The 25,736-nt window shown below is 32.1% G+C and overlaps 3 protein-coding genes across 3 annotated transcripts; all 3 read left to right on the forward strand.

Moving 5' to 3' along the window:
* The first annotated feature begins 1,083 nt into the window (after positions 1-1,083).
* LOC145585773 (NDR1/HIN1-like protein 13) lies at positions 1,084-2,510 on the forward strand. Its single transcript, XM_081642489.1, has 2 exons — positions 1,084-1,802; positions 2,409-2,510. The coding sequence occupies exons 1-2, from the start codon at positions 1,084-1,086 to the stop codon at positions 2,425-2,427; spliced, it is 738 nt and encodes a 245-aa protein (XP_081498615.1). The 3' UTR covers positions 2,428-2,510.
* Positions 2,511-4,452: 1,942 nt separating this feature from the next.
* LOC145586837 (ubiquitin-conjugating enzyme E2 28) lies at positions 4,453-9,134 on the forward strand. Its single transcript, XM_081643776.1, has 4 exons — positions 4,453-4,622; positions 7,465-7,592; positions 8,049-8,153; positions 8,719-9,134. The coding sequence occupies exons 1-4, from the start codon at positions 4,553-4,555 to the stop codon at positions 8,860-8,862; spliced, it is 447 nt and encodes a 148-aa protein (XP_081499902.1). The 5' UTR covers positions 4,453-4,552; the 3' UTR covers positions 8,863-9,134.
* Positions 9,135-19,915: 10,781 nt separating this feature from the next.
* LOC145585774 (ethylene-responsive transcription factor CRF1-like) lies at positions 19,916-21,405 on the forward strand. Its single transcript, XM_081642490.1, has one exon. It carries the CDS (start codon positions 20,111-20,113, stop codon positions 21,086-21,088), a length of 978 nt encoding a protein of 325 aa, XP_081498616.1. The 5' UTR covers positions 19,916-20,110; the 3' UTR covers positions 21,089-21,405.
* Positions 21,406-25,736: the final 4,331 nt, after the last annotated feature.

Genomic DNA, 25,736 nt, shown 5'->3' on the forward strand with positions numbered 1-25,736 from the left:
TCCGTAAAAAAATGGGGAAAAAAATAATGTTGGTATGCGCAACATATAATAACAATAGATTCAGATAAACTCGAGAAATAAGAAAAATGTATCCCTTACAAACAAGGTACGAGTAGTAAAATATTTATTTATTTTGAATAATACGAGTGCTCCAATAATTATCGCATTATTCAATTATCACATACAATAATACGGACTAATTACGTGCTTAATGAACAAAGTTACATGTAATTAACTTTAATTCAGTTGCAATACCACCAATTATTGTTGATTAATAAATGTACAATAAGGGCATGTTTGAATCGTTCACCTTGTTTTCACACGTGTCAAGAAAAATAGTTTCAAATAAGAGTTGAACGTTAAAGTTGTTTAAACTTCAATTTACAACTGAAATAAATTATACTAATAAGCTTTGATAAATTTAGATAAAATAAACAAAAAAATTATACATAGAGCCAATTCGATGTAAATGAGATATTTTATTTCCTTAAAAAACATTATAAACAATTACATATTCATATTCCAATAATTCACGTACTTATATTTATAAATAATGAGTAATAAATAATAAATTTGCTAAATTAGAGAGAAAATAGAATAGAATGACTTGATTATTATTCATTAACAGGTTGAGTATTTATACTATATCACACGTATATTTTCCGATATCTTATATCTCTATCAAAATCCTCCAAAAGCATTAAAAAATAAACAATTAAAATAAAAACAGAAATAAGATTATTACAAGTATATTTGACATTAAAATTAAATAAAATCAAATATTTTGTTATTAAAAAAATAATAATAAAAAAAAATAGAAATGAAATATTGCATGCTCGGCAACTCGTCCAGCTACTACAGCTTTCCATTCCCCTCAAATTTATAATCCCCCACGATTTCCTCGGTCTTTCATTTTCCCTTCTTTCTCTCATTATTCTCCCTACATCCTTGCTTTCCATTCTCTCTTTCCTTCCTACATTCTTCATCCATTCTTAATTACATACCAATAATTCATCAATTATCCATTTTAATCTTAATTAATTATTTACAACATATAATTGATTACTACTATTCATACAATAAATGGCAGATGTACCATTAAAGAAACCACCTGGATTCAAAGACTCATCAACACCGCCTCCGAAACCGCCCCCTCGTGTCGCTCCTCCAAGAAAACCTCCCGTTCCATCATATTACCAACCTAAGAGAAAACGAAGCAACTGTTGTTGTCGTTGTTTTTGTTGTTTCCTTTGCATCCTCCTCCTCATCCTCTTCATCCTCGTCGCTTTTTTTGGTATCTTTTATGCATGGTACCAGCCCAAACTCCCGGTCTTCCGGTTCCGTCCCATTGAATTTGACCGGTTTAAAGTATCGGTTAAACCGGACGGAACCGCAGTGTTGGACTCCCGGATTATTATCCGTGTTGAGGTGAAAAACCCTAATAGTAAAATGAAAATTTACTACGGTGAAACTAAGGTGAGTTTGACGGCTGATCAGGAGACCGAGTTGGGGTCCGCGACCGTGGGTGCGTTTAAACAGCCTGCGAATAATGTTACGTTGTTGAAATTTACTGCGGTGGTGGCGAAAGGGGTGGTGGATTCGACGACGGGAAAGAGGTTAAAAGATAGGGTGAAAAGTGAGCAGGTGGTGGTAAATGCCGCGGTAAAAACTGTGGTTGGTATTGGGGTGTTTAAGACTAAAATTGGGATGCTTCCCGTGAATGTTAATTGTGGTGATGTGTCTTTGAAGCAACTCAATGATGGCAAAACTTCTCCTACATGTTCTTTTAATACCTTGAGATGGTAAGAAAAATTCATCTTTAATTTTTCCAACTATTTGATTTTAATATTATTGGATAGACGAAATAATTATCACAATAATCATTATATCAAGAATTAATAAAATAATTAGAGATTGTAGAATCAAATTAATAGAAATTAAAGCTCACATAGAAATGCAAATACAAAATTAAATGATACTCCGTATACGTTTATATGGTACATGCGTCTTGCACATTTGCAATTCAGCTTGATTTTAATTTTTTTTACTGAGTAATTAAAATATCTATTTTTTTTTTTAGTGTTAAAACTTGTTATGCATGTTTTATCAAAAATGCTAATTGATGTTTAAAATTCTGTCTCATGAGCCAAAAGTCAATGGTTTTAATATACTTTTTTCGGAACTTGCAATGTGAAAAGGAGAAAATAACAAATATCAACTTGTTTGGTCATGAATTTTAGGAAATATATAACATGGATTAGTACTAATTGCGACATGATATGTTGGATAATTTTGCCTAATATAACCAAATAGAAATACAAGGAGGAAAAAAGAACACTCTAAAATGTCGATCAATAATAACTATAAAAAAAAAAAACTAACTCATTAATATGGTTTTATTATTGCAGGATCAACATAAAGTCATAAAGTAGCAAATTTTCGACAACATATCATAGCACAAACCCAAATATTCTTCGTATTGTTGGATCCACACAAATTAATAGCGTGTGACAAGATCAATTTTTTTTTTTTTTTTTTTTTTTTTTTGGGAAACATTTTACCGTGTTTGGGTGATGGATTATAGTAGCTGTTTTACATAGCATTCCAATAGTTAATGCTATAGATATATTTATATTTTTTCTTGATTGAATTACAAGTTTTGGTTAATACATGCCATTAAAGGTTAGCATTTTTTCATAATTAATTGTGATTTATTACTTTGTTGAGAGATGATATTGATCTATCCTTTGAAATCAATGTATGAGATTGGTCTTGCTACAATAATGAGTCAAATACTTATGCTGTCAAATAATATTATTATCATTTCCATATTAATATGGAGTAATAATCTAGGACAGCTCACAGTGTAACATATCAATCAATAAAAAATGAGCCAGTTTTGATCCCTTTTTTAAGCTATACTTATATGTGATAGTAATAAAGGGTTGGTATGCTTGAATTAGTACAGTAAGTTGTAAGTACATTTAGGTTTGTGCATCAAGTTAAAGAATAACACGCGGGCTTCCTTTTCATCATCAGGTAGATAATTCTTGAAATTGAATTAATAATAATGCCGAAAAAAGTATAATATTATATCACCACATGTAGTATGAATTACCCCGTAAACAAATAAGACCACAACATTCACGAGGTTGATTAGTAGTACATGGAATATAAAGTGTTCTAAAATTTGTCATAAAAATATTTTGAGAGTACTCATGTTAATTTATATGTATGAATTCTTAACCATTTTTTAAAGTTTGTTTTATGAAAATAATATGTATGTAAGTCTCCATTTTGTTCTGAAAATGATGCATATAAAACTATATGTTAACCTCTTTAATTTTCCCTTTTATACTCCCATCTGATCATGGATAGCAAATTGGTGTTGCCATAGAAGTAAACATGTTTGACTACTCGTACCTATCATGAACTTAAATTTGTTCCAAAACATGGATTCATATTCATGTTAGATTGTGGAGGGTTCAAAATTTATAGATTTGTGATGAAGTGAATCATCTGGTTAAGATCTCATTCATTTTAACTTAAGTCTTTCAAAGAAAAAAATAAGTTTAGATAAGTAAATACAATCAAATTCCAATAAGCTTTAGTTTTCTCTAGAAATTATTTTGTTATTCACAATTTCATACGAGTACAAAATAATGTTTCCAAAAAATACTAGCTAGTTAAGATAAATTCCATAAATATTTAGTTCTCTAGATCGACCTTTTCATTATTCACATTCACCACTTTGACCAAATAAGTTTAAACATATAGGTACTTATTAAAATAGTCTCATTGTATTATTTTCAAAAATCAACGTTTTTATAACTCCATGTTTATAATAATTTTAAAAATTATTGATTAAAGTTTCAACGCGTCTTGTGTGCGACTGCCTACACCATGTGGCTGTCTGTAAAAGAATAAAGTAACCCATATAATACTGACCGAGTAACCCCTATAACTGTGACGAAGTGACTCTTGTAATACTGACGAGATAACCTCTTACCCCCATGATAATGGTGCTAGGTAATTTTTTTTTGGTGTTTAGAAAGTCACAAGGGCGGGGTGAGAATCGATCTCATGATCTCCTAGAACCGAGAAAAAAATTCTAATCACTTATGCTATCCCTCACTTATGTGCTAGTTAAATTAAGGCATATAAATTCAAACGCAATTAAGCAAACAACTATGATTAACATTGGACCGCACAACACTTGCTTTAACAAAATTATTAAAAAACCAGCCCACAAGCAAATGGTAGGATAGGAAGCAAATTAAAGATTCCATCTACAAATAATTAAATCGGATCATTAAAAAAAAAAAAAAAAAACCGGACCGCAAATGGAAAGGAAGAATATGGAATCAGAAAAGTAGGCCCCCCAAAAATGAGGTACGCGTAAAGAAGAAGCAGCCCTCCTCACAATTTAAAGCCTTAAATCAAATCAATCTCCCCCATAATTTATCAACTCTCATTTTTTCCCTCTTTCTTCAACCTCCGTCTTCTGCAATTTCCGCCGTCCTTATCAAATCTAGGGTTTCTTTCTTCAACGATGGCGTCCAAGCGGATCTTGAAGGAGCTCAAGGATCTCCAGAAAGATCCTCCTACTTCTTGCAGCGCTGGTATAAACATTATTTTTTATCTCTATTTTCCGTTATTTCTGTAATTATTTATGCTGCTGTAAATTCTTACGGAGTAGCTTTTTGTGATTTTACCTTTTTCTACGTGATTTGTTGTTGTTTATGTGAATTCGTCATTGGATTCAGAGCGGTTTTGTTGTTTTTTTCGGGTGAGATCTGGTAGAGTTATATTTTAATTTCGTTTGAAGTTTGATTTACGGAGTATTTACTTTTGTTTGTTTGTTTTATCTATTTTTATGCATGTAAAATTTGCTCTGATTTGATTTTTTCCTTAAAAGGAAAGTGATGACAAAAAGTAGGATTAAGATGTTTAGTGACCTCAGAACTCCATTTTAAGATGTCGTCGGAATTTATAGTAATACTTTTTTTCTGTTTATTTTTTTTTAGATTGAATTTTTCTTTGATGATTATATATAGATAATTGTTCAAAGAACACTTTAGGTTGGTTTAGTATGTTAAATTAGAGAAGTTTGAGCTACGGCAAGATAAAAACTACGGATAAAATGTTAGTAGCAGGTTTCAGGAGTAACTTATGATATTAATATTGAGTTTCGCCGATACTTAGGTAGCAGGAAACGCTGCATTTTTGGTTTCGCTATTGCATTTTGCACACGACTAGCTAATTTTTTTTGAAGATGGTAGTGTGGGAATTTAGATGCTCCAAACTTTCTAAGATTGTTCTCCTTGTGTCAAAGTTAATCAATCTCACTGTGTGTTTTCTCAAGTGTTACGAGTAGAAGCGGAAATTGCTTGTTTACGGCTTGTTTAAAATGTTCGTTATGTATCATCCTGATTGGAATGCAATTGGAGATTTACTTTATATTGGTTAAAAGAGGGTTCATGATGCATGAGCATGGAAGTTATCTTGGTGATAAATTTTAGCGAACAATGTTTTTCACGAATATATGAAATTTGTTGGCGGATGTGTGTGAGTTATGTGGTGGGGTAAGGTAAGGAAGTAAGAATAGGAGTGTAGGACTTAGGAGTCTAGGAGATGACAATCGACTGGAGCTATTGAAACTCTGTTGCTTCTTGATTTATTCTATTAACTCTAAATTTGGTAGCAAGGAAGGATATGACCTTTGCCCTTATTGAACTTATTGTTGGTAAATAAATATAGTTAGCTGTTCAAAGAACATGTTAATTTAGTGAGAGTTGCAGGACTTGCAGCTAAGGAAATAATTTTTTTTTTTTTTTTTTTTTTAAAAAAAAAGGGCAAGCAAAGAATGATTACAAATTTGAGAAGTACTTTTGAGATTGATATTGAGTTGAAGGATGGCTAAATTGAGGGGAAGATGCGTCGGTGCTGGGGTAGCACCTTAAGTAGCAGTACTGCATTTTCAGTTTGGCTATTGCATTTCTTGTACATGAATAGCATAAGAAATTAGTGTGGGAATTGGGATGCCCCAGGCTGTTCTGGTTATAGTGTATAAATTTCACGTGCTCTCTCAAGTATTATCTGTTGAAGTTCAATTGCTTTCTTATTTCGAGAAATATTAGTAGAGTATCATCCAAATCGGAACACTCTCAGAGATTTTGTTTATATTGGTTGAAAGAATCCATGGTTTGTTACTCAGTGATAGATTTTAGTGTATAATGATTTTTTATCCCTTGTCCTGAAAGTGATTTCACGAAACATTGATGTTTGTCAGTAGATTTGTGTTTGATCTGTTGGGGGGGGGGGAGGGAGGTAAGGAAGTAATGATAGAACTTAGGAGTATAGGAGAAAACAACGAGACATAAACAGGATTAGTGATATTTCCCTTGCTTCATAATTTGTTCCATTACCTTCTGGCAATGACGCCAATGAGGGATAGGAGGCTAGAAGCTTTGCCTACAGAAATACAGAGACATATTTTCTTCTCTTGATATTCTTGAACTGAAATTAATGATAACTCCTTTGCCTCTAAAAGGTGGGAGTAGGCAAAAGAATCACCTTAGCTGTTTTAGTTGCGAATATGGATATGAGATTAATCTACTTTGGAATTGGGTGAAAACTGAAATGACAAGAGTAAAAGTGTGTGTATGACCGTCTGAACTTACAAGGTTCATTGATGGCATCCAATATCTTCCTTGAGGTTCTTTGCTATGGTTACAGGTAGAATCTAGAATGTCTGAATTTGCTTCACATAGAAAAATATATTTACGTTGGAAGTTAAATTTGTGGTTTTCAGGTGGCCATTCTTGGAAGTATTTAATTCTCAACAGGTGTTTATACATTTCCTATACCTTTTCTGTTTTTGATAGTTACTTGAGTGATCACTATTTAAAAATCTTCTGTTTTTGCGTATGCTTGGAAGAGAGAAATTTTGAAAGCCTTATGTTCATAGTTCATACTTTCGTATGTTGCTATTGTTTAGAATATGTTCATACTGACGCACGCAGATATTATTTGTACTGATCCCGAAAAGATCAATGCTACACCTGTTTTTTTTTTTTTTTCCTTAATTGTTTAAAGCCTCACCACTAGCCCTGTACATTTTTGTGATTTATTTATACACTATCAAGGTGCCTTGGCAGCAATGAAGTTTTTGTTTTCCATAAATAAGAAAGCCTTTTGAAACTTTTTATAAAAGTTCAAGCTAGCTTTTGATAATTTGTTTTTATTTATTATCTTTATATTTTGAATTTTTTTTGCATCATTTCTTGAATTCCTCATCTATAGAAATATGTCCTTTCAGCCGTTTCAGCTCATTGTGTGCACATTTTAGCTATTATGCTGCTTATGTTTATGAGATGAGGTGGAAGGAGCTGATTACATTTATTTTACGTTTAGAGAATTGTTCAACCTGAAACATGTGTAATTAATCTCTTTGTATCACAGGTCCTGTTGCTGAAGACATGTTTCATTGGCAAGCAACAATAATGGGTCCTGGAGATAGCCCATATGCCGGGGGAGTGTTTCTAGTGACAATCCATTTCCCTCCTGACTATCCATTTAAACCACCCAAGGTAATGATGTTCCTTTGATTTGGATTGTATTCTGACTTTTTTGGATCTCAAGTATATTGCTACTTCCTGTGCAAGAGTTGAGCTGTCATTTTGTATTTTTGATATTACCTGGAATGGAAGCTTCTAGCTTTTGATAGACATTTGTATGTTGGTGTCGTCATTTCACACGGGTTATCATTATGTTGGTAAGATGGTTGGGTCATAGACTTGTAGAGCTTACAAGTGATCTTTTATCCTGTTTGATTTTAGGCTGTAAAAGTCTTTCCTTGCTAGCCAACAACATTTTAATTCCTTGTTGGGTGGTTGATTGTAGAGAAGGTGGTGGATTTTTTTTGTCAGGCTTCTTAAATTTCTGTCGATACGTGATATGCTTTAGTCTTGCTTGTTTACCATTTGGCCATGCTTACATCTTTGTTAATGTTTCCTTGAACATTTTGTGCTCTTTTACCCGTGCAGGTTGCCTTCAGGACAAAGGTTTTCCACCCAAACATCAACAGCAACGGTAGTATATGTCTTGACATTCTAAAGGAGCAGTGGAGTCCTGCATTGACTATATCTAAGGTTCTGCTTTAGAATTTCTATAATTTTTATTGTTTATTTTGTAGCTGCTCAGAGCATGTTGATTGATATTTTGCGTTTAGTAATTAGTGTGATTGGCTATTATTTGCAATGTATTGGGCCCAGCATTTCCCTAATTTTTATGCTATGTATGTATAGGGTAGTCTTATTACTGATTTTTCAGACCTTAGTGGCCTAGATTGAAACAATGAACTTTGTGTGTGGCTTTTGGAGGTTTCAAGATTTTCTAAGTAACACTTGGTTGTCGACAACATTGATGCAATTGCTGGCTAGTCTGGAATTGATTGGGATGGTGAAATACATAAAAATCAACTGGATCAAACTAAGTTGGGTTTGTTCAGTTGTCTGCTACTTTCTTCCTTGCCTGTTGACAAACACCAATTCTTGATTGTACTTAATTTTTTTACGTCTTTTGCTTGTCCAATTTTCCTTTTGCCCCCGGGAACTGATATATTTATTTGTATAGTGTATATGATGAGCCCAGCAGTTGCTTTTCAGTTAGTCTCATCTTCCAGTTTGGCTAAAGTTTTTTTGCTTCTGTATTCAGGTATTACTTTCAATTTGCTCCTTGTTGACGGATCCAAACCCTGATGATCCCCTTGTGCCAGAGATCGCTCACATGTACAAGACAGACCGAGCAAAGTACGAAGCAACTGCAAGGAGCTGGACGCAGAAGTATGCTATGGGTTAGTCTGCCTTGTAGGTGGGGGATAAGGAACCCTCCCTCCATTGTGTATAAAATGGCAACTCATTCTTCAATGTTTAACTGTTGCAACAGAAAATGAAAATTGAAATTCTTGCTACTTAAGGTCAAAGCAAACGCTTTGCATTTGTCTGTTGGAACCATTATGTTAATTTGAATTTGTTAAATTTGTCTTAAGTGTGTGCTTCTCTAACGGGGGAGTAATAAGAACTTCTGGTTTACAAGTTTTTTGGTAGTATGATTTCTTACAGTGTTCACAATGATCTGATCACTTTGTTGCATCCCTTTTGGTTGTGCTGGAAGAATCAACATGATTTCTCCATTATTCTACTGCACGGTATCTAGGATTGGAGTATGTTCTTGTCCGCCTAGTGCAGATTGATCGGAAAATTTTTACCCAGCAACCAGGGCAGAAGTTTTATCTTTAGAAAATTTTCACCTAGCAATCAGGGCAAAAGTTTTATGTTATGCAAAATTTTCACCTCTTTTCCGCTTTCTCCCGTATCTTTTGAAATTTCTGGGTACAATCTTGCATTCTCACCTTAAGAGAAAATCAAATTCTTTTTATTTTGTAAGTTGCTCTAAACAGTGGCCCACTTCCGATATGATAGATACTAAAAACTTCTATCTGAAGATCATAAATTGGTGATTTCTATTTTCTAATCATTATTAAACATTAAGGAGCGAAGATAATACCCGGAAAATGACCTTAGAATTAGAGGCTCAAATCTTCTAAAGCTCTCAAGTCCAATACAAACAACAAGAACTAATGGTGTGATGTTATAGGCCACTGAATCCGTCAATATTGGTTGCCTAATGTGGCCGTGCTAAGAAATGACATTTCAGGTGTCCAATTAAACCTTCTTTGCTCAATTGTTGCTGTTATCATTAGTTTCTACTGTAATTACTCCTCGAGGCGGGCCCCTCTTCTATGACCTCTTTAAGGTGGTTCTTGAGAGGAGGAAACATAAGCAACTTGGTCGTATTTGAATCGATCAAAAACTTGTTGAGGACAAATTTAATCTTTCATTCAATAAGAAACCTCAAAGAAGTTCCCACCTCTTTTAATTTGAAATTTTTGCTCCATTTAAGAAGACAATTTTTCAATAATAGAGGTAATGGGGATGCATAGAAAATCTCCACTCTAAAAACCAACCACTCAAAAAAACACTAAGTTTATATGCTCAATATTGTCGGTTGAAATGTTCATAAGAGTTTGGTGTTTGTTTCAATCAGAAAGCACAACACTATAAACTTAAACAGACCCTTTCTCCAACACAATTTAACATCATTAGTACTCCGTAGTACGATTACTAGCTATCAGTTTAATTAATTTATTAACATAAAGTATAGTTCCAAACCCAAGAACAACTCCATTGACTTAATGATAATCTGGTTAATTTCTTGATAACTTCATATAGAAGAATTTTATTGCAGCAAGATCTAAGGATTAGTTAAGAATTAGGATACGACATCTCGATTTTATCATGTTACAAAAATCACTGTTTTTCTGTACATTGCTACATGTACTTGATGTGTTACTGTTTATTTGTATTTGCATGCAATTGGCTTTGTCGGCTTATATCACATAAAGTTGACCCTTATATAATCTTGACTTATATTCCGTATATGATTTAGAGAGACTTTCATGTAATACTTTTAGCACATAAACACGCTTCCAAAAACTTACTTCCTCCAATCCAAAATATCATCAATAATAATTACAAGTATAGTTTTTATTGTCATAATTCATCATATTTTTGTAGAAATTATATATATGAAAAAAAATCTTTAAATGATTATACTTGTATTATTGTATATATCTGGGCATTTTATTAACCTTATCTGTTGAGCAATCTTCTCAAAGAGTAGAATTATTTTCAGTCAACCTTTCTTTAAACTTTGTAAGAAGGACAAGCAGAAAGAAACCATATTCAATCAAAATGAAAGAGGCTTTTTGACTGACTCCATGCAAGCTCCAATAATAAATGACCTTAGGCAATTTTTTTCATGTCTATCTTTATTTGGTACACTTCCACCTTTGTGCATTATACCTGTTGCTGATATGATCTCTTCATTTATTGTTTAATACAGTAATAAATAGTAAATTGGTATATTACCTTAATTAATCACTAGGTTAGTTTTAGAAATAAAATATTTGATCATATATATTAGAAGACATGATGTTGTTCTAATTAATTTCATAATTAAAAATAATTTTTTTTAAAAAAATGCTAGCATTAGTGTTTAGTGGTTAATATAGGAGGAAAGAAGGAAAAATGAAAGAGCCTACCACCAATTACGTAGTTATTTTTTCTCAATAAAAAAATTGTGTTGTTAGTCAATTTAGTAAAAAAAAAAATAAGTTTTAATGAAAATGTGTAATTAATTTAGCTTTTCCATACATTAACTTTATCTTGAAAGGAAAAAAGAAAAAAAAGAAAAAAAGGATGATGTCACTTATAATTTTGGCGGGAATTTTTTTAATAAAAAGATGACATATAGGCAATGGTGATGTCAGAGGTTTCTACTTTAGTTATAGTTATAGATAGATATTATGCTACTATTCTAAGCATTCAATTAGTTGACTTGGTGTAAAGATAAAAACACCAATTGGAAGTCGTTAAATGATCCCCTATAATTCAGGGCTACTTCTCACAAATTTCTTAGAAACCTTTGAAAATGAAAAAATTTAATTTATAAGAAAAAGCACTACTAAAATTCGGCCAAATTGCGACCGTCTCTGACGGTCGCAGATTATAGTAAAAACGGTCGCAATTAGCAATTGCGACCGTCAACGGTCGTAAGGTGGTGGTCGTTATTCACGTGGTCGCAAAAAATCATTTTTGCGACCGTTTGACGGTCGCAGATTTTTTGCGACCGTTTTTATTATTTTCAGCGACTGTTTAGAAAAGGGTCGCAAAAATAAAAATTGCGACAGGTAATATCAGCGGTCGCAATTTTGGAATTAGCGACCGCCATAAGCCGTCGCTAAAATTTTAAAAAAAAACAAAAAAAAAAAGAAAAATCACCTGTAACCACCTCAACCACCACCCACTCACCCTTGACCCCACCGAAACTAGATCCCACCTACCCAAGCCACCACCACTGCCCACCTTAAACAACTACTATTCGCAGCCCTCTACCCACCACCACCTTCGCCCACCTTCAACCATGAATACCCACCACCACCCACCCACCCTTAACCCAAAAAAAACATAAATTTATCAAAAAAATCAACCCAGAAATTGAACCAACAAAAACATCCAATTAAACCAACAAAAACAACCCATATAATTTCGAACAAATTTACAAAAATCAAACAAAAAATCGAAATAAAATGCACAAAAATTAAATAAAAATCAGCAAAAAAGACGAACACAAATCAAACCCACAAACACTAAGCAAAATTCGAACAAAAATTCAACTCAAAAAAACCCACAACAATTCGAACAATCACACAACTTCGACAAAAATTGAACCACTATTTGAACAAAATCAACAAAAATTCGAACCAAAACTCAAACAAAAACACACAAAAATCGAACCAAAACTCAAACAAAAACACAAACAAAAATCGGAAAAAATTTGAACAATCATGGAAATTAGAGAACAAAATAAAACAACAAAAATATAATAAAAATTCAGAGAAGAAATACATACCTTTCACAAAATTTCTTCCTCTTTAGGTTTATATGGTCAAATTCGACCATAAAAACTCAAGATCTGGAATTTTTATGGTCGAATTTGACCATTAATACCAAACTTTGACGAAAATACAACACTACAATTCATTAGTTGACATAAATACTAAGAAAAAGATAAAATGAAGAAGAAACAAAGATGGAGGAAGGTGAGGAAAGAGAACGAGAAGGAGAAGAGGAAATAGTACGGGAGGAAATTTAGAGAAAGAGAAAGAGAAAGAGAATTAGAGAGAGGAAGAACGTGAGAAGGAAAGAGAGGAGATACGAAAATGAAGGAGTAGCGGCTGTGAAAATATTAGGGTTAGGGTGAGTTTTAATCTCTTTTATACCCTTTTTTAAAAAATAAAAAAAATAAAAAAAAAACACAATTACGACCGTCTCTTTGACATTTACGACCGTCTCAGAGACGGTCGCAGATTTTGACATTTACGACCGTCTCTATGACGGTCGCAGATTATAACGTTTACGACCGTCAGAGACGGTCGCAGATTTTGACATTTACGACCGTCTCTTTGACGGTCGCAGATTATGACGGTTACGACCGTCAAAGACGGTCGCAGATTTTGACATTTACGACCGTCTCTTTGACGGTCGCAGATTATGACATTTTACGACCGTCTTTGACGGTCGCAAACGGTTTATTTTAATTTGGAATTATTTTTAATTGTTCAAACATCCTAGCGACCGTCTAAAAGGCTAAAAACGGTCGTAAAACGGTCGCAAATTTGCGACCGTGTTCAAAGCAGTCGTAATATTGCGACCGCATAAAAAACGGTCGCAAATATGAATTTTGCGACCGTTTTTCTGACGGTCGTAAAAAAACGGTCGCAATTTAGCCGAATTTTAGTAGTGAAGGCGTCATATTTATCTAACTTTTTTGTAGTTTAAAGATATCAAATGATTTATTCAAAAAGATATCACCCAATATTTAGAAAAATCTTTTATGATCCTCGTGTAGCACCATATCTATTATCCTTTTTTTAGTACAAATTAAGTAAAGAGCCTTTAACAAGAAGCAATCATATAACACAAGGACTAATTGTAGTAGTTGAGCCATACCAACCAAGTCTTCATGAATGATTGGTTGTATGAGGGATCTTGTTTTGAATGGATGTCTAGTGGAATAATTGCTTCTTAATTGAAAACTAAGTAGTCAGACAATCATAAACTTAAATTAACAGTATATTTAGAATTTTGTATCACAAATCACACACCAGCATCATACGAAGTATAACGAGGATAAGTAACATACTTCGTATTACTTAACATACTAAAATAGTGTTTTTATATGACTATTAAAACGAACAACATACTTTTATCAGTTGATCACTATGTACCATTCAAATATAAATGATAATAAAACCCATTTTCACTGCTCAAACTAATCGATGCATATGTAAACATCATACAAGATTCAAGATGAAATAAAAATTTATAACCAAACTCCGTGTCTTTATCCAATTGAATAACCATAATCATAAGAAATTGGTCAAGTCAAGATTCAACTAAGAGTAAATGGTAGTAGAAGATTTAGCAAGTAAACTCTAAGAAAAAGTCTTCCCACGTTTCACTAAATATAGTAGAGTAAAAATAAAAGGTTTGATACATAAATAAATCAATGACAAGCGTCAAAGAAAGCGACGGTAACCAATAAGTGTCAGGGTATCTATCTATGTGTACATCAATCCCACTTGCTTGGACCCCAAGGCTTCCAACATAGACAAATTGAACAAGGAATTTAATGGCCATTTTATTCAAGATTAATTATATAATTATTGGACTAACCCCCTTTATTTGCTTTGCATCCTCTACTCCTCGTCCAAAGTTGACTCCTTCAATATAATCCTGATTTTTTTTTTTCTCTCAAGATTTTAGTGACCTCATTATCATTCTAGTTTTGTTTTAAGCGTTCGATTATATGCATCTAGACAATATATGTGTATGTCGCATAAAGGCAAACTCCTGGCCTATTATGGTAGTGAAACGACATAAATTTGAAAAGTTTAAATGAGAATTTAATAAGTATAAATGATCGATGTATTTTGTGTTAAACAATCTAAGATATTGGTTTGTATGATTTTGCGACAATTGTAAATATAATATTAATTCCATTTTAAGATATGTAAAGTACTAATTATATTTTAATTTGACATACAACTAATTATACATTTATACATCACTCTAGTTATGAATTATGATCATGTACGTAAAACAAATTCTAATCTGTCCACTTGTGTGAATTATTTCAATTTTAGAAATTGTATCTCCCAAAATACCTCAAAATCCAACTAATAGAATATAGAGAATTGAAGACGATGAATCATGAACAAAATTGAAATTTATATTTAAAATAATACGAAGTATATAATGAAAATAACCAATAATATATTATACAAAATATGACCAAATATGTAAATTATGCAAAAATAATAAAATATTTACATTGCATCAAAAGAGTAGTGAGATGTCGTCCGACTAATGAATCATGTGCCATAGAAGTGAGATTGCCTGATTGTTGTCCCAGTTTTGTCACTAACAAAAACAAGTATTGAAAACATTGGATGTGTCACTCAATATGTGCTGCTTGTGTTAGACAATAGTAGTAGATTAGTAGGCTCCAAAATTACTATCAATGGAGGCAACCACGAATTAATGAGACATCAATAATCATTTCAGTTCAAAACATACATTTGTCCCGACCCTATATATGCATATAATTGAAGTATATTTTTTAAGGTATGCACACTTAATTTTCTGAAAATTAACAGGTGATATAATAATATATATGAAGTACGAAGTATACCTTAGGCAGATAGGTTAATCCTTCGAGGGAAAAAAAAAAGTGTTGATGTAAATGTCAACTAGTCGAGCTAGACCTAATTTAAGGTAATGCATGCTCAAGTTGTAAGCTATAATCCAACATAGAATCCTAGTGATTGTGTTAAATACTCTTCTGACTTATAGCATGATTTGCTAGGTTTGGCAATAATGGTAGTATGTAGTTCTTCGTACTACTATTGGAAGTACACTTCTCGTCAAGCTAATAAATATTAGTATGGGCTTTAAAAAAACTATAAATCAATGTCTTATGTCTACTAATGTGATAACTTGTAATGCCACTAGACACAACCTATGCTATATAGCCTACATTATTCATGTCAATAAATTAAAATCATAATCATATGGAAGGATAGAACAATATTTGATATTCAAGCTCTATGTCAATCCATATTCACGTAAATATTGTCGTGCTATCTATTTATAATGAAAAATCTCAAATGGCCAGAATACCCCTTGATATTTAAATTAGAATTAAACAATACTCCTTACATTTGCATAAAATTTGAATGTTGGAAAACGATTGATTGTCGCTCAAAAAGAATACGTGTCGTAATCTCGTATCCTTGAATCAACATCATTGGATCTTCAAGCTCGTGCTTCATTGTTTCTCAACTATATTTACAGTGTAGGTACTTTCGAGATGTTATTGAATGTATAGCAAGAAAAGGGAGAAAACATATCATCGAGCCACTTAACATCAATGTGTATTAAAAATAGAAAGTAAGATAAGTTCAATTTAGCGACCTCTTGATGCTCAAAAAAGGGTGTCTTTTACTCATAAATAATGACCCTATAGTTTGAGATGAGTTGACATGAAACTATATAGTGTTACTCCACTCAAAGCTAAATGGGTTCACGTTTATTACACACTTTGAAATTGGTATGTGCAAATTGGGAGGTAATCTTCAATTGAAACATACTTGTACTTACTTCAACTTTTCTTATCTTTAAGGGATGATCACATTGAAAGTGCATTTTTTTCCCTATGTTTGGCTGTCTTTTGTATATGAACTATACTAGTAATGTGCCTTGTCTTTACTATTTTGAGGAAAATATTTGACATTTTTTCTAGTGAATTTTATTTTCAATTTTTTTCTTTTTTAAATTAAATTAATCTTTTGATAAGGTGTCAAAATTTCCTTTTATCAATATATATATATATATATATATATATATATATATATATATATATATATGCATGGTTTTTATGTGGTAGATGAGTAAGCTCACAAGATGCACATGTTTTCATTTATAATCCATAAGACTTTAGGAAGTTTTACTAGGGGTTTTTAATGGTTAGTCTGCAAATTATAATAACATGACAAAGACTGTTAAATGACATGAGTTACTGCCTAAAAATTTGAAGGATGTGAATTGGCATGTCTAATTTAAGGATTTTTTTGGGATTATTGTTCATTCTGATTTGTCTACTTCATGGGTAGCTAGTGCGTAGATTAATCATGTGATGTACTGCATTAGAGAAGGGAATTATATGTAATACGAAGTACGAGTTATATGTATAATGGTAGAAATAAACAAATCTTCCATCCCATGCTTAATTCTAAAGAGTTGTTGCTCTTGTTTCTAGCTACTTGTATCGCGTGAAATTGTCTTCTATGAATATAATGTTAATTTACAAAGATTAGTAAATTCCTACTTTGAAATTAATTATCTATATAAAGTGAAACAAGATGTCATTTGAATAGCACAAAGTCGTCTTTTAAGTTTATCATTATGTTGATTTGCAATGATACGTAAATTCAAGTAAAACAATATCTCAATCTAAACAATTAAAGTGCTAGCCAAAAAAAAAAAAAAAAAAAAACGAAGAAGAAGAAGAAGAATGGGGATAGTGGAGACACTTTAAGAACAAGCTGATTTTCATGTTCTGCATGCATCAAATTAAAAATTGCGTAAATTGTAAAATATTGGCCCAAAAACCACTAATAACTTAAAGATATCATGGATCACTATCATGCTCAAATCAAACATGCGCCTACATTCTTAAAATTTAAATTATTTATTGATAAATAATTTTTTTTATATTATAAAGTGGACTATTTATTCCTAAGAAAGACCAATAATATCATTCTGAAACTAATTATACAACTAAGTGGTTGCTTTATATGGAAGATACTAGGAAAATGGTGGGTCAAATTTGTTCATGAATCATGAATTAATGCTCTTGGAGCTAATATATACGAAGTATTAGCTGTAGTATATATTATCAATTTATCACCTAATATATGGACCCAAGAGTGGGCACAATATTTATATAAATCTAGATAGTATTATCAAGATGGATGTGCATTATGTTGTATGTTTGTAGAAGTCGATCTTATTACAATTTAATTTATTAACGTGTAAAATTTTAAAGGGTATACCGGTATAGTGATTCTCAAAACTTGACTTTACTAATTTGCAAACTTGTAACTTATGTAAATATTAGCAAGATTTATTATTAAATAATTAGATTCATGCAAGAAACAAACTACGAGTACATGTATGCTATAGTTGGTACAAAATATTCCGTCTAGCTACCTCGGACCATTATTAAACTACAAAGTGCCTACAATCATACTCATAAAATCTGACACATTCTATTTCAAGTTTTTTTTTTTTTTTTTTTTTTTTTTTTGAATCATTCTATTTCAAGTTAAAATAATAGTAATCCGTACTAACACTATCTGTGTATATGATAAAATACAAGACGTAATGGTATTTAGATACGGTAATACCGTAATAGGATAATTAATTTGTCATGTAATATGTTCATGTGAAGAAAAAAAAAGGCTTTACTTGCTTGTATAATATATTATACGTATTGAAAAAGTCAGGCTACATGCATGTGCAAATGTCGAAGTCTTTCTTTCATATTGCAATGCTATACTTACAATGCAAAGGCAAATTTGTGAGATTCCAAAAGGATACAAGATAGTTTGCTCCGTTATGACGATCATAACATTTTGTATTATTTTCACTACGTTGAATTAAGCATTTAATTTATTAGATGAATTAACTTTTTTACATGTTATACATGCATGGTTTTGATTTTTGATTTTTTTATTTTTAAAGAATGTACATGCATGATTTACCATAAACAACAACAACAACAACAAAAAAAAAAAAGGCATGATTTTTTCTATTTCTTTTGATTTCAATTTTAACATAAATCTTTATTTTCAGAATACAGTTTAAAAAAATTTATCTGTAATTTATGTATACAATAAGATTATACATAGCATTGATGCAAACTTGCAAAGTGATGTATAAATAAAATAATACTTCCTCCGTTTTTTTTAGTTGACACCATTTGACTTTTACACTATTCACAAATTACACTTTGACTCGCTTTTGTGACTTATAAATATAATAAAATATAGTCATGTGAGATCTTGTTTGAATCGTCTATATGTATATTTTATTAATATCCACTTTTTATAATTTTACAATGTTGATAATTGAAGTTATTAAGCGTTAAAAACACGCGTTGGCAATAACAGAAAGGTGTCAACTAAAAAAGACATAAATTATGAAAATGGAATATTCACTTATAGTTTATTAGCAGAAGATAAAAAAGCACAAATATATAACTTTGTATCAGTAATTTATCAACAATTAATCGCTTATGATAATGTCTTTTCATCCATGCTCAAATTGATTCATTAAGACTATTGATACAAACTTGCAAAGTGATAAATAGATAAAATAATACGAAAAGGGAATATTCACTTATAATTTATTAGTGGAAGATAAAAAAAAAAAAAAAAAAAAAAGCACAAATATATACCTTTGTATTAGTAATTTATCAACAATTAATGGCTTATGATATTAATGTCTTATGACTCTTATCATTCATGCTCAAATTGATTCAATAAGACTTCAAAGAGAGGTTGTTCAAAAAAAAAAAAAACAAAAAAAAACAAGGATTAGGAATAAGAACTATTATGTTAATAATGCAATGGATTACCAAAAAAGACCAAAAAAGATATTTATGTAAAAAATATTTCATTCTTTTCATATGGTAATGTTTGATACAATTGCAACAATACAAACTTATATCATTCAGATCTTTTCTATGATTATCGTTTTAAAAATAAGTTTATATTGATTTAAATTTGACAAGATCTACTATATATTATCAAAATATTTCATACCAAATATAATTTATAGAAAATAGACCGTAGTCTAAACTAGAGTTGTGGAAGCATTGTACTCCGTAAATTCTAAAGATTGAACAAAATACATTAAAAAAAAATATAAACTGAAAATTATACTTGGCACCCAAATTTATTTATTTATTTTAATAAAAAAAAAAAATTGAAACATAAAACTTGGCATCCAAATTTTATTTGAAAAAAATAAAATAAAAAAATTTGAAACATACTCCGTGAAACATATGTCACGTGTAGGTAATTTACAAAAATGCTGACTTCTTAATTCCTATAATAAAGGCTCTCTTCCCCCGTTTTTCTTCTCCTCTCCACCTAATTTACTTCTTCTACTCACTTCACTCTCTCCTCTTTTTATCAAATAAAAAAAAATCAAATCTCCCCTCTTTTTTTTCTAAAACCCCAATTTTTCAGGGTTTATCGTTTCTTCTACTCTGCTAATTACTCAATTAACCCCTTTTTCATCTTCCATTTCTTTTCTTAATCCATGTGAACAAATCTATAAAACTTCCTTAAATAATGAGATCGGTGAAATACTCTGAACACCGAAGTGTCACTACCAAGCTTCTCCATTTATCTTCTCCATCTCCTTCGCCTAAAATCGTCAAAATTTCAGTAAGAGATGACGATGCTACTGACTCCTCCGGCGACGAAGAAGACGGCCTCACTTGTCGTACCCGCGTTGTAAAGCATGTTTCCGAGATCCGATTTAAAATAACCCGGCCTGAAATCCCGGCCCAGCCGGTGGCCCAAGCACAAGCCCAACCCCAGCCCCAGCCCAGAAAACAGAGGAAATCTGGTAAGCGGGTTCAAAACGAGAATAGCCGGAAATATCGGGGAGTCCGGCAGCGTCCTTGGGGGAGATACGCGGCGGAGATTCGAGATCCGGTGAAACGTGCAAGGGTTTGGCTCGGAACATTCGATACAGCCGAAGAAGCTGCCGTGATCTACGACAAAGCTGCTCTCCGACTACGTGGGCCCCTCGCTCAGACCAACTTTTACCGACCACCGTTGCCGGAAAGTGGCGTGACGTCACTTTCCGATGAGTTCGAGGAGGAGGATGAGGTGGGTCAGAGGCTGTGTTCGCCGACCTCTGTTCTACGGTGTCATCAAGGAGGGGATGACGTGGAGGAGAGAGAAAATGGAAAAATGATAGAAATCGGAGGTGGGGCCACGGCTAGTAGTAGTACTACCACCCCGACTAGCACTAGCAGTAGTAGTTGCGATTTTGTTGGTGACCGGAAACCGGAAGATCAGGTTATGAGTTTACCGGTAAATGAAAGTAGTGAGATGGAGTTGGATATATCATGGTTTTTGAATGGATTGTTTAGTTATGATGACGCGCCTAAAACCATACTGGATGATTATAATGTTGTTGTTCCTGATTATACGTCGTTTGATCATGGTGATCTCGAGGATTTTTCCGGCGATTTTGATCTCGACGGTCCAGATTTCCTCTTCTCAACCAAATGTGAAGTTGATGATTATCTGTTGTGAGTGTGCAAGCTGCTCGTTGATTCAGTCGACGATTTTTGGGGTCGGAGTTTCTTCTATTAATTAATTAATTAATTATTATGAGGGATTTTGTTCAAAGTTTTTCCCTAAGCTAATTAGTTTATTAAGAAAGAAAGGAAGCTAATTATCTAAATTATATTTGTTATTATAATTAATTGTAGTACTAATATTAATGATCACCTACCTATCTCCCTAAGTCCCTAGTTTTCTAAGTGTGCATAAATTTAAGCTAGTACTGATAATTTAAGATTATTTCGGATTATAAATTATTATGGAGCATATGCTAATTAAGTGGTGAATATTATTGGATTCGAGTTTGTACTTTGGAATTTTTTTTTTTTTTTTGTTCGTTTTGATATGGACTTTATTTTCTCCGTTGCATTTTTAGTTGACAGTTAGGCAAGATTTAACTTTTGTCACTATTCACTTAAGTTACTTTGACTTTTTTGATGATAGGTTTAAAACTTTTAAAATTGTAAAATTTAAAAAATTATGGATATATTTATATGTTTGGTTGGACAAAAAAATTGAAAAAAAAGATTCATGTAACAATTAAATGTGCTATGTGCAAAGAACAATATAGCTAATTGATTCATGAATAAGAAAAAAAAAGAGTTTAAACATATGTTATATCATTAAATGAAATACAAAATACTAAATATATACAGTTTTGATTAGAACAACATTCGGTTCTAATTGCTCCCACTTGGAATAAAGCCATATGCACATCGTGTTTTTGTTTCTAAATATTGTTCAAAGATTTATCTAACAACACCAATTAAACCTTAGATACCTTAGATTCATATCACCAAATGAAATTGCCAACAATGTACATAATATTTTTATTTCTAAATATTGTTCAAAGATTTATCTCAAATGTTAAAGAATGGAATATATGTCTGACAAATTTATTTTTCTTTTTTTTTTTTTTGACAAATATGTCTGACAAGTTCAAATGACATAGACAAAATATATTAATCACCCCATTATAGCCTAAATCATCTACCCTCCCTCAACTTACTAGAAATAAATACTCCTTGGCAGGCAAGCAACAATAAATAAAGTAGATGAATTTTTTATATTTGTATTTAAAATTGAATTTTCTTTAAAATAAACAAAATGCTTAAAATTGTACTGATGATGATGTTCGAAAATTGAAAAAAAGAGTTGGAAACAGTGGTGTTAGTGTAAACCTGTGAACAAAGGTGTGATATTGGCCAATGTGTTGCAACTTGCATGCCCTTCCTTTTTCTTGTTTTTTCTTCTGGTGCAAACTTTGGTAGTAGAGCTCACCTCACCACTCAACTACTTGTAAGTTGTAACAAGGAAAGCATATTAACTGTTTTCAGCCACTGTCTTTGACCATTTTTTACAGCACTGTAACACAGTAAAAAAATTTATTAATTTTTACCTTCACAAACTGCTGCATATATCTATCTATCTACTTGTCTGGTTATACTGTACTGTACCCTACTTTCTGTGGAAACCTACAAGTAACAGCTATTGAAAACTAAGCAACAATCAGGAAGTTTTTACCTTGGAATTGGTGATGTGAGAGCAGGGGATGAAGCTCAGAAGCAGGTTTTCTTAGTACAGTACTTTTTTTTTTTTTTTGTTACTGTGTTGTGGTAAATATTTTGTAGCCTAGAGTATGTAGGGTATTCTTTTTCCAGAAAATCCTAGACATGATGGCTGCTTTTTTTTCATATCTTACTGAGCTCAACTGTTTTAACCCATCACCTTGCTACTCAAGCTACCTAGCTTTTTAATCACGCAAATTCTTGTTTCGAAGAATCTAACATTCAAATTAGGTCATAATTACTTAAACTTACTAGAGATTTGCTAAATTTTTACGAGTTGATTGATGTTTTTATGAGTAGCTACTAGCTACACTGTACAAGTATATTATTAACCTGCTACTTATACTATACTCCATGCATGCTAAATTAAATGAAAAATATACTATCACTACCTCAAATATTAGTAGTTACTACTAGTAGTATTTGGAATAATGTAGACGAGTAATGTGTTGGTCTATTTTGACATTATAGAATTAATTTAGGTATAGATGTTATTATCAAATTAAGTAGTTAGGGCATGTTTTCTTCAGATTATTTTCAGTTTAGTTCAGTTCTTAATTTCCTTCTCTTATAAAAAATTCAGTTCAGTTCTGTTCTGTTCTTAATTTCTTTCTCTCATAAAATATTCAGTTCAGCTCAATTCAGTCAATCAGAATAAACCCTTACTCTCAACTTAATTGATTAAAGCTAATCATATTTAGAGAGAATGTCACCTTGTAAAATGTTCAATTAGATATTGGTGTTTTGATCAACTTCAAGGTCATCGTGACCAAGTATCAATTCAACCAGTAGACTAAACAATGTATGTGTCAATACTTTGTGAGATTTTTTTTAGTTCCCTAGTAGGTATATCCAACAATAATGCACTTGATCGATCTATGGTATTTGAAAGTTGAGGGGAAGGTAATCACACCCCAACCAAATCAATTCATTTGAAAAATCACAAACTACATATTTAGGGCCTGTGCTGAGTTACTGAAAATAACTGAATTGAACTGAATAGAGCTGCAATGAATTGTTTATGAAGGAAAGAAGTTAGGAACTGAACAGAATATAGTTGAAATGAATTGTTTATGAGAGAAGGAAATTAGAAACTGAACAAAACTGATTGGAGCTGAACTGAACTGAACTGTAATTAAGCTGAATAGAACAGACCCTTAAATCCCTAGCCAACTATGTCAAACAATGCTAAAAAAATCTTGGTATAGTTCGTAAAAGTAAAAAGCACATATGCTACCTGTAAACATACACAAAAAAACCAACCTATAAACATTTTCTAAAAATTATCCATGGATCAGTTTTATTGTATGCTAATTTAATGCAAGATTAGCTAAATAAACTCGAACAAAAACAAGACTAACATTTATAAATATAAACCTTTTGGTCAAATACTAAAACACAAAAAGGGGGAGCACAATGTCTAGTTACTGTTGAGAATGGGGTGGCAAATTAGATCACTACTAGCAAGTTGTAATGCTCTTTATCTACATAAGAGCTTTTATAAATTTTGTTCAGAATTTTTTGGCCTTAAAATTTCTCCTATAAACCCTACAAAGATTAATGAATAATCATAGCAGGCTCCACCTTATAATCTTTGGGGTGGTCCTCTCTAAATTCTCGTCTCTTTTTAACAATTTGTATCTCTTTTTTGGTTTTATGTATTTGTAATTATTGTGTATGCATGCAATATTATTTAGTTTTAATATACAAACCAATCTAATTTAATGAAATTTAATTGCATAAGCCGTATTGGGTAGCAATTCAACTAGTCAGGTACTTTGCTATGTTGGTTAAATCTTCTCCTTGTAAATCCAATCCTTTTCAAGTGGTTAGGATTCTTTGATCGTGATAGCTCGTTGTCCTGATTAATTTAATTAAAACTTTGAGCACATGTTCTCTCGGTTCTTTCTCTTGTGAATTGTGAAATGCACAAAATGTGTTCTTCGCAACATGTTGGCTGTCATGAGATCCGAGTTGTAAGATTAACGAAAGCAATTATGCGCTTTTTGGACCACTACAACGGGTGTAATTTTAACATTAAAACTTGTCATTGAAGGGCTAATCATGTAATTGTTACTGAGATTTGTTGCTAGTATTGTATCTTGTAAGCGTTTAGTTAATATTACGTTCCAATGTTTTACAAGATAGAAAATAGGTCATTAGATCGCATGTACATGACTATTACCCTTGCATAGTTGCATGCTTTGCCGATCCATAAGTTAATGATGGTGCAAGGTTCATATTATTGTATGCAAATATACAACAATTTGCATCTAACAAGGTAATGGCTTTGATCATGGAAGAGCTCTATCCTCGTTGATCAAAATTCACACACATGTATTAGCTCAGTGCCAATATATATATGTAAACACGTTGAGTTAAACCGACTATTAATAACACTGGAAAATCTTTAAATACTCTCTAAGACAAGTGGAAAGGAAAAAAAAAAAAAAAAAAACAAACCAAAGTTAGTACTTGTACAATAAAAATTAGCATGGGATGGGAGTTGGGTGGGAGTAGGATTGCATATCCTAATCAGCAATTTTTAACCAAAAAAAGTGCACGGAGGAGAATTCTGGTCCTTGATAACAAACTTATGATTAGGCACTGCAATCTTTTTTTTGTCGCTTTTTGTCGGCTGTCCTCCCAAATCTTCTTCTTCCTTCTCTAATCGTTGTCTTTTACTAATTTTTAATTACAAACAAAAAAATTAACAACACTTAATTATTATAATTATGAGAGTAATTCTAAAACACAGTAATACAGTACGCTGCGTTTTGGGTTCTGGAGTAATCCATAAGTTGCTGCTGACTGCTGCTGTATATTCACAGAATCACATAAGCACGCTCCTGGGACCAATCACTTTATTTTGGAGTTTAATTCAAAAACATTTAATTAAAAAATAAAAAGGAAAATTTTGGTGGCGGGTGATGGGCCCAAAATCTGCGAGCATAATCTTGGGCTTGATTCTTGGGGCTGTTCTTTGACAGCTAATGGTGTAGGCCCACTGAATGGTGGGCCCGTGGGCCTACACCATTGTAAGTTTCTTT

This window comes from Chenopodium album, chromosome 16, assembly GCF_948465745.1.
Source record: "Chenopodium album chromosome 16, dcCheAlbu1.1, whole genome shotgun sequence".
Lineage (NCBI taxonomy): Eukaryota > Viridiplantae > Streptophyta > Magnoliopsida > Caryophyllales > Amaranthaceae > Chenopodium > Chenopodium album.

Bases quoted from the DNA above. Each gene is read 5' to 3' on its own strand.
- LOC145585774 (XM_081642490.1), top strand. From the start codon at position 20,111: ATGAGATCGGTGAAATACTCTGAACACCGAAGTGTCACTACCAAGCTT.
- LOC145586837 (XM_081643776.1), top strand. From the start codon at position 4,553: ATGGCGTCCAAGCGGATCTTGAAGGAGCTCAAGGATCTCCAGAAAGAT. The intron at 4,623-7,464 runs GTATAAACATTA...TTTGTATCACAG, and splicing joins TCCTACTTCTTGCAGCGCTG to GTCCTGTTGCTGAAGACATG. The intron at 7,593-8,048 runs GTAATGATGTTC...TTACCCGTGCAG, and splicing joins ATCCATTTAAACCACCCAAG to GTTGCCTTCAGGACAAAGGT.
- LOC145585773 (XM_081642489.1), top strand. From the start codon at position 1,084: ATGGCAGATGTACCATTAAAGAAACCACCTGGATTCAAAGACTCATCA.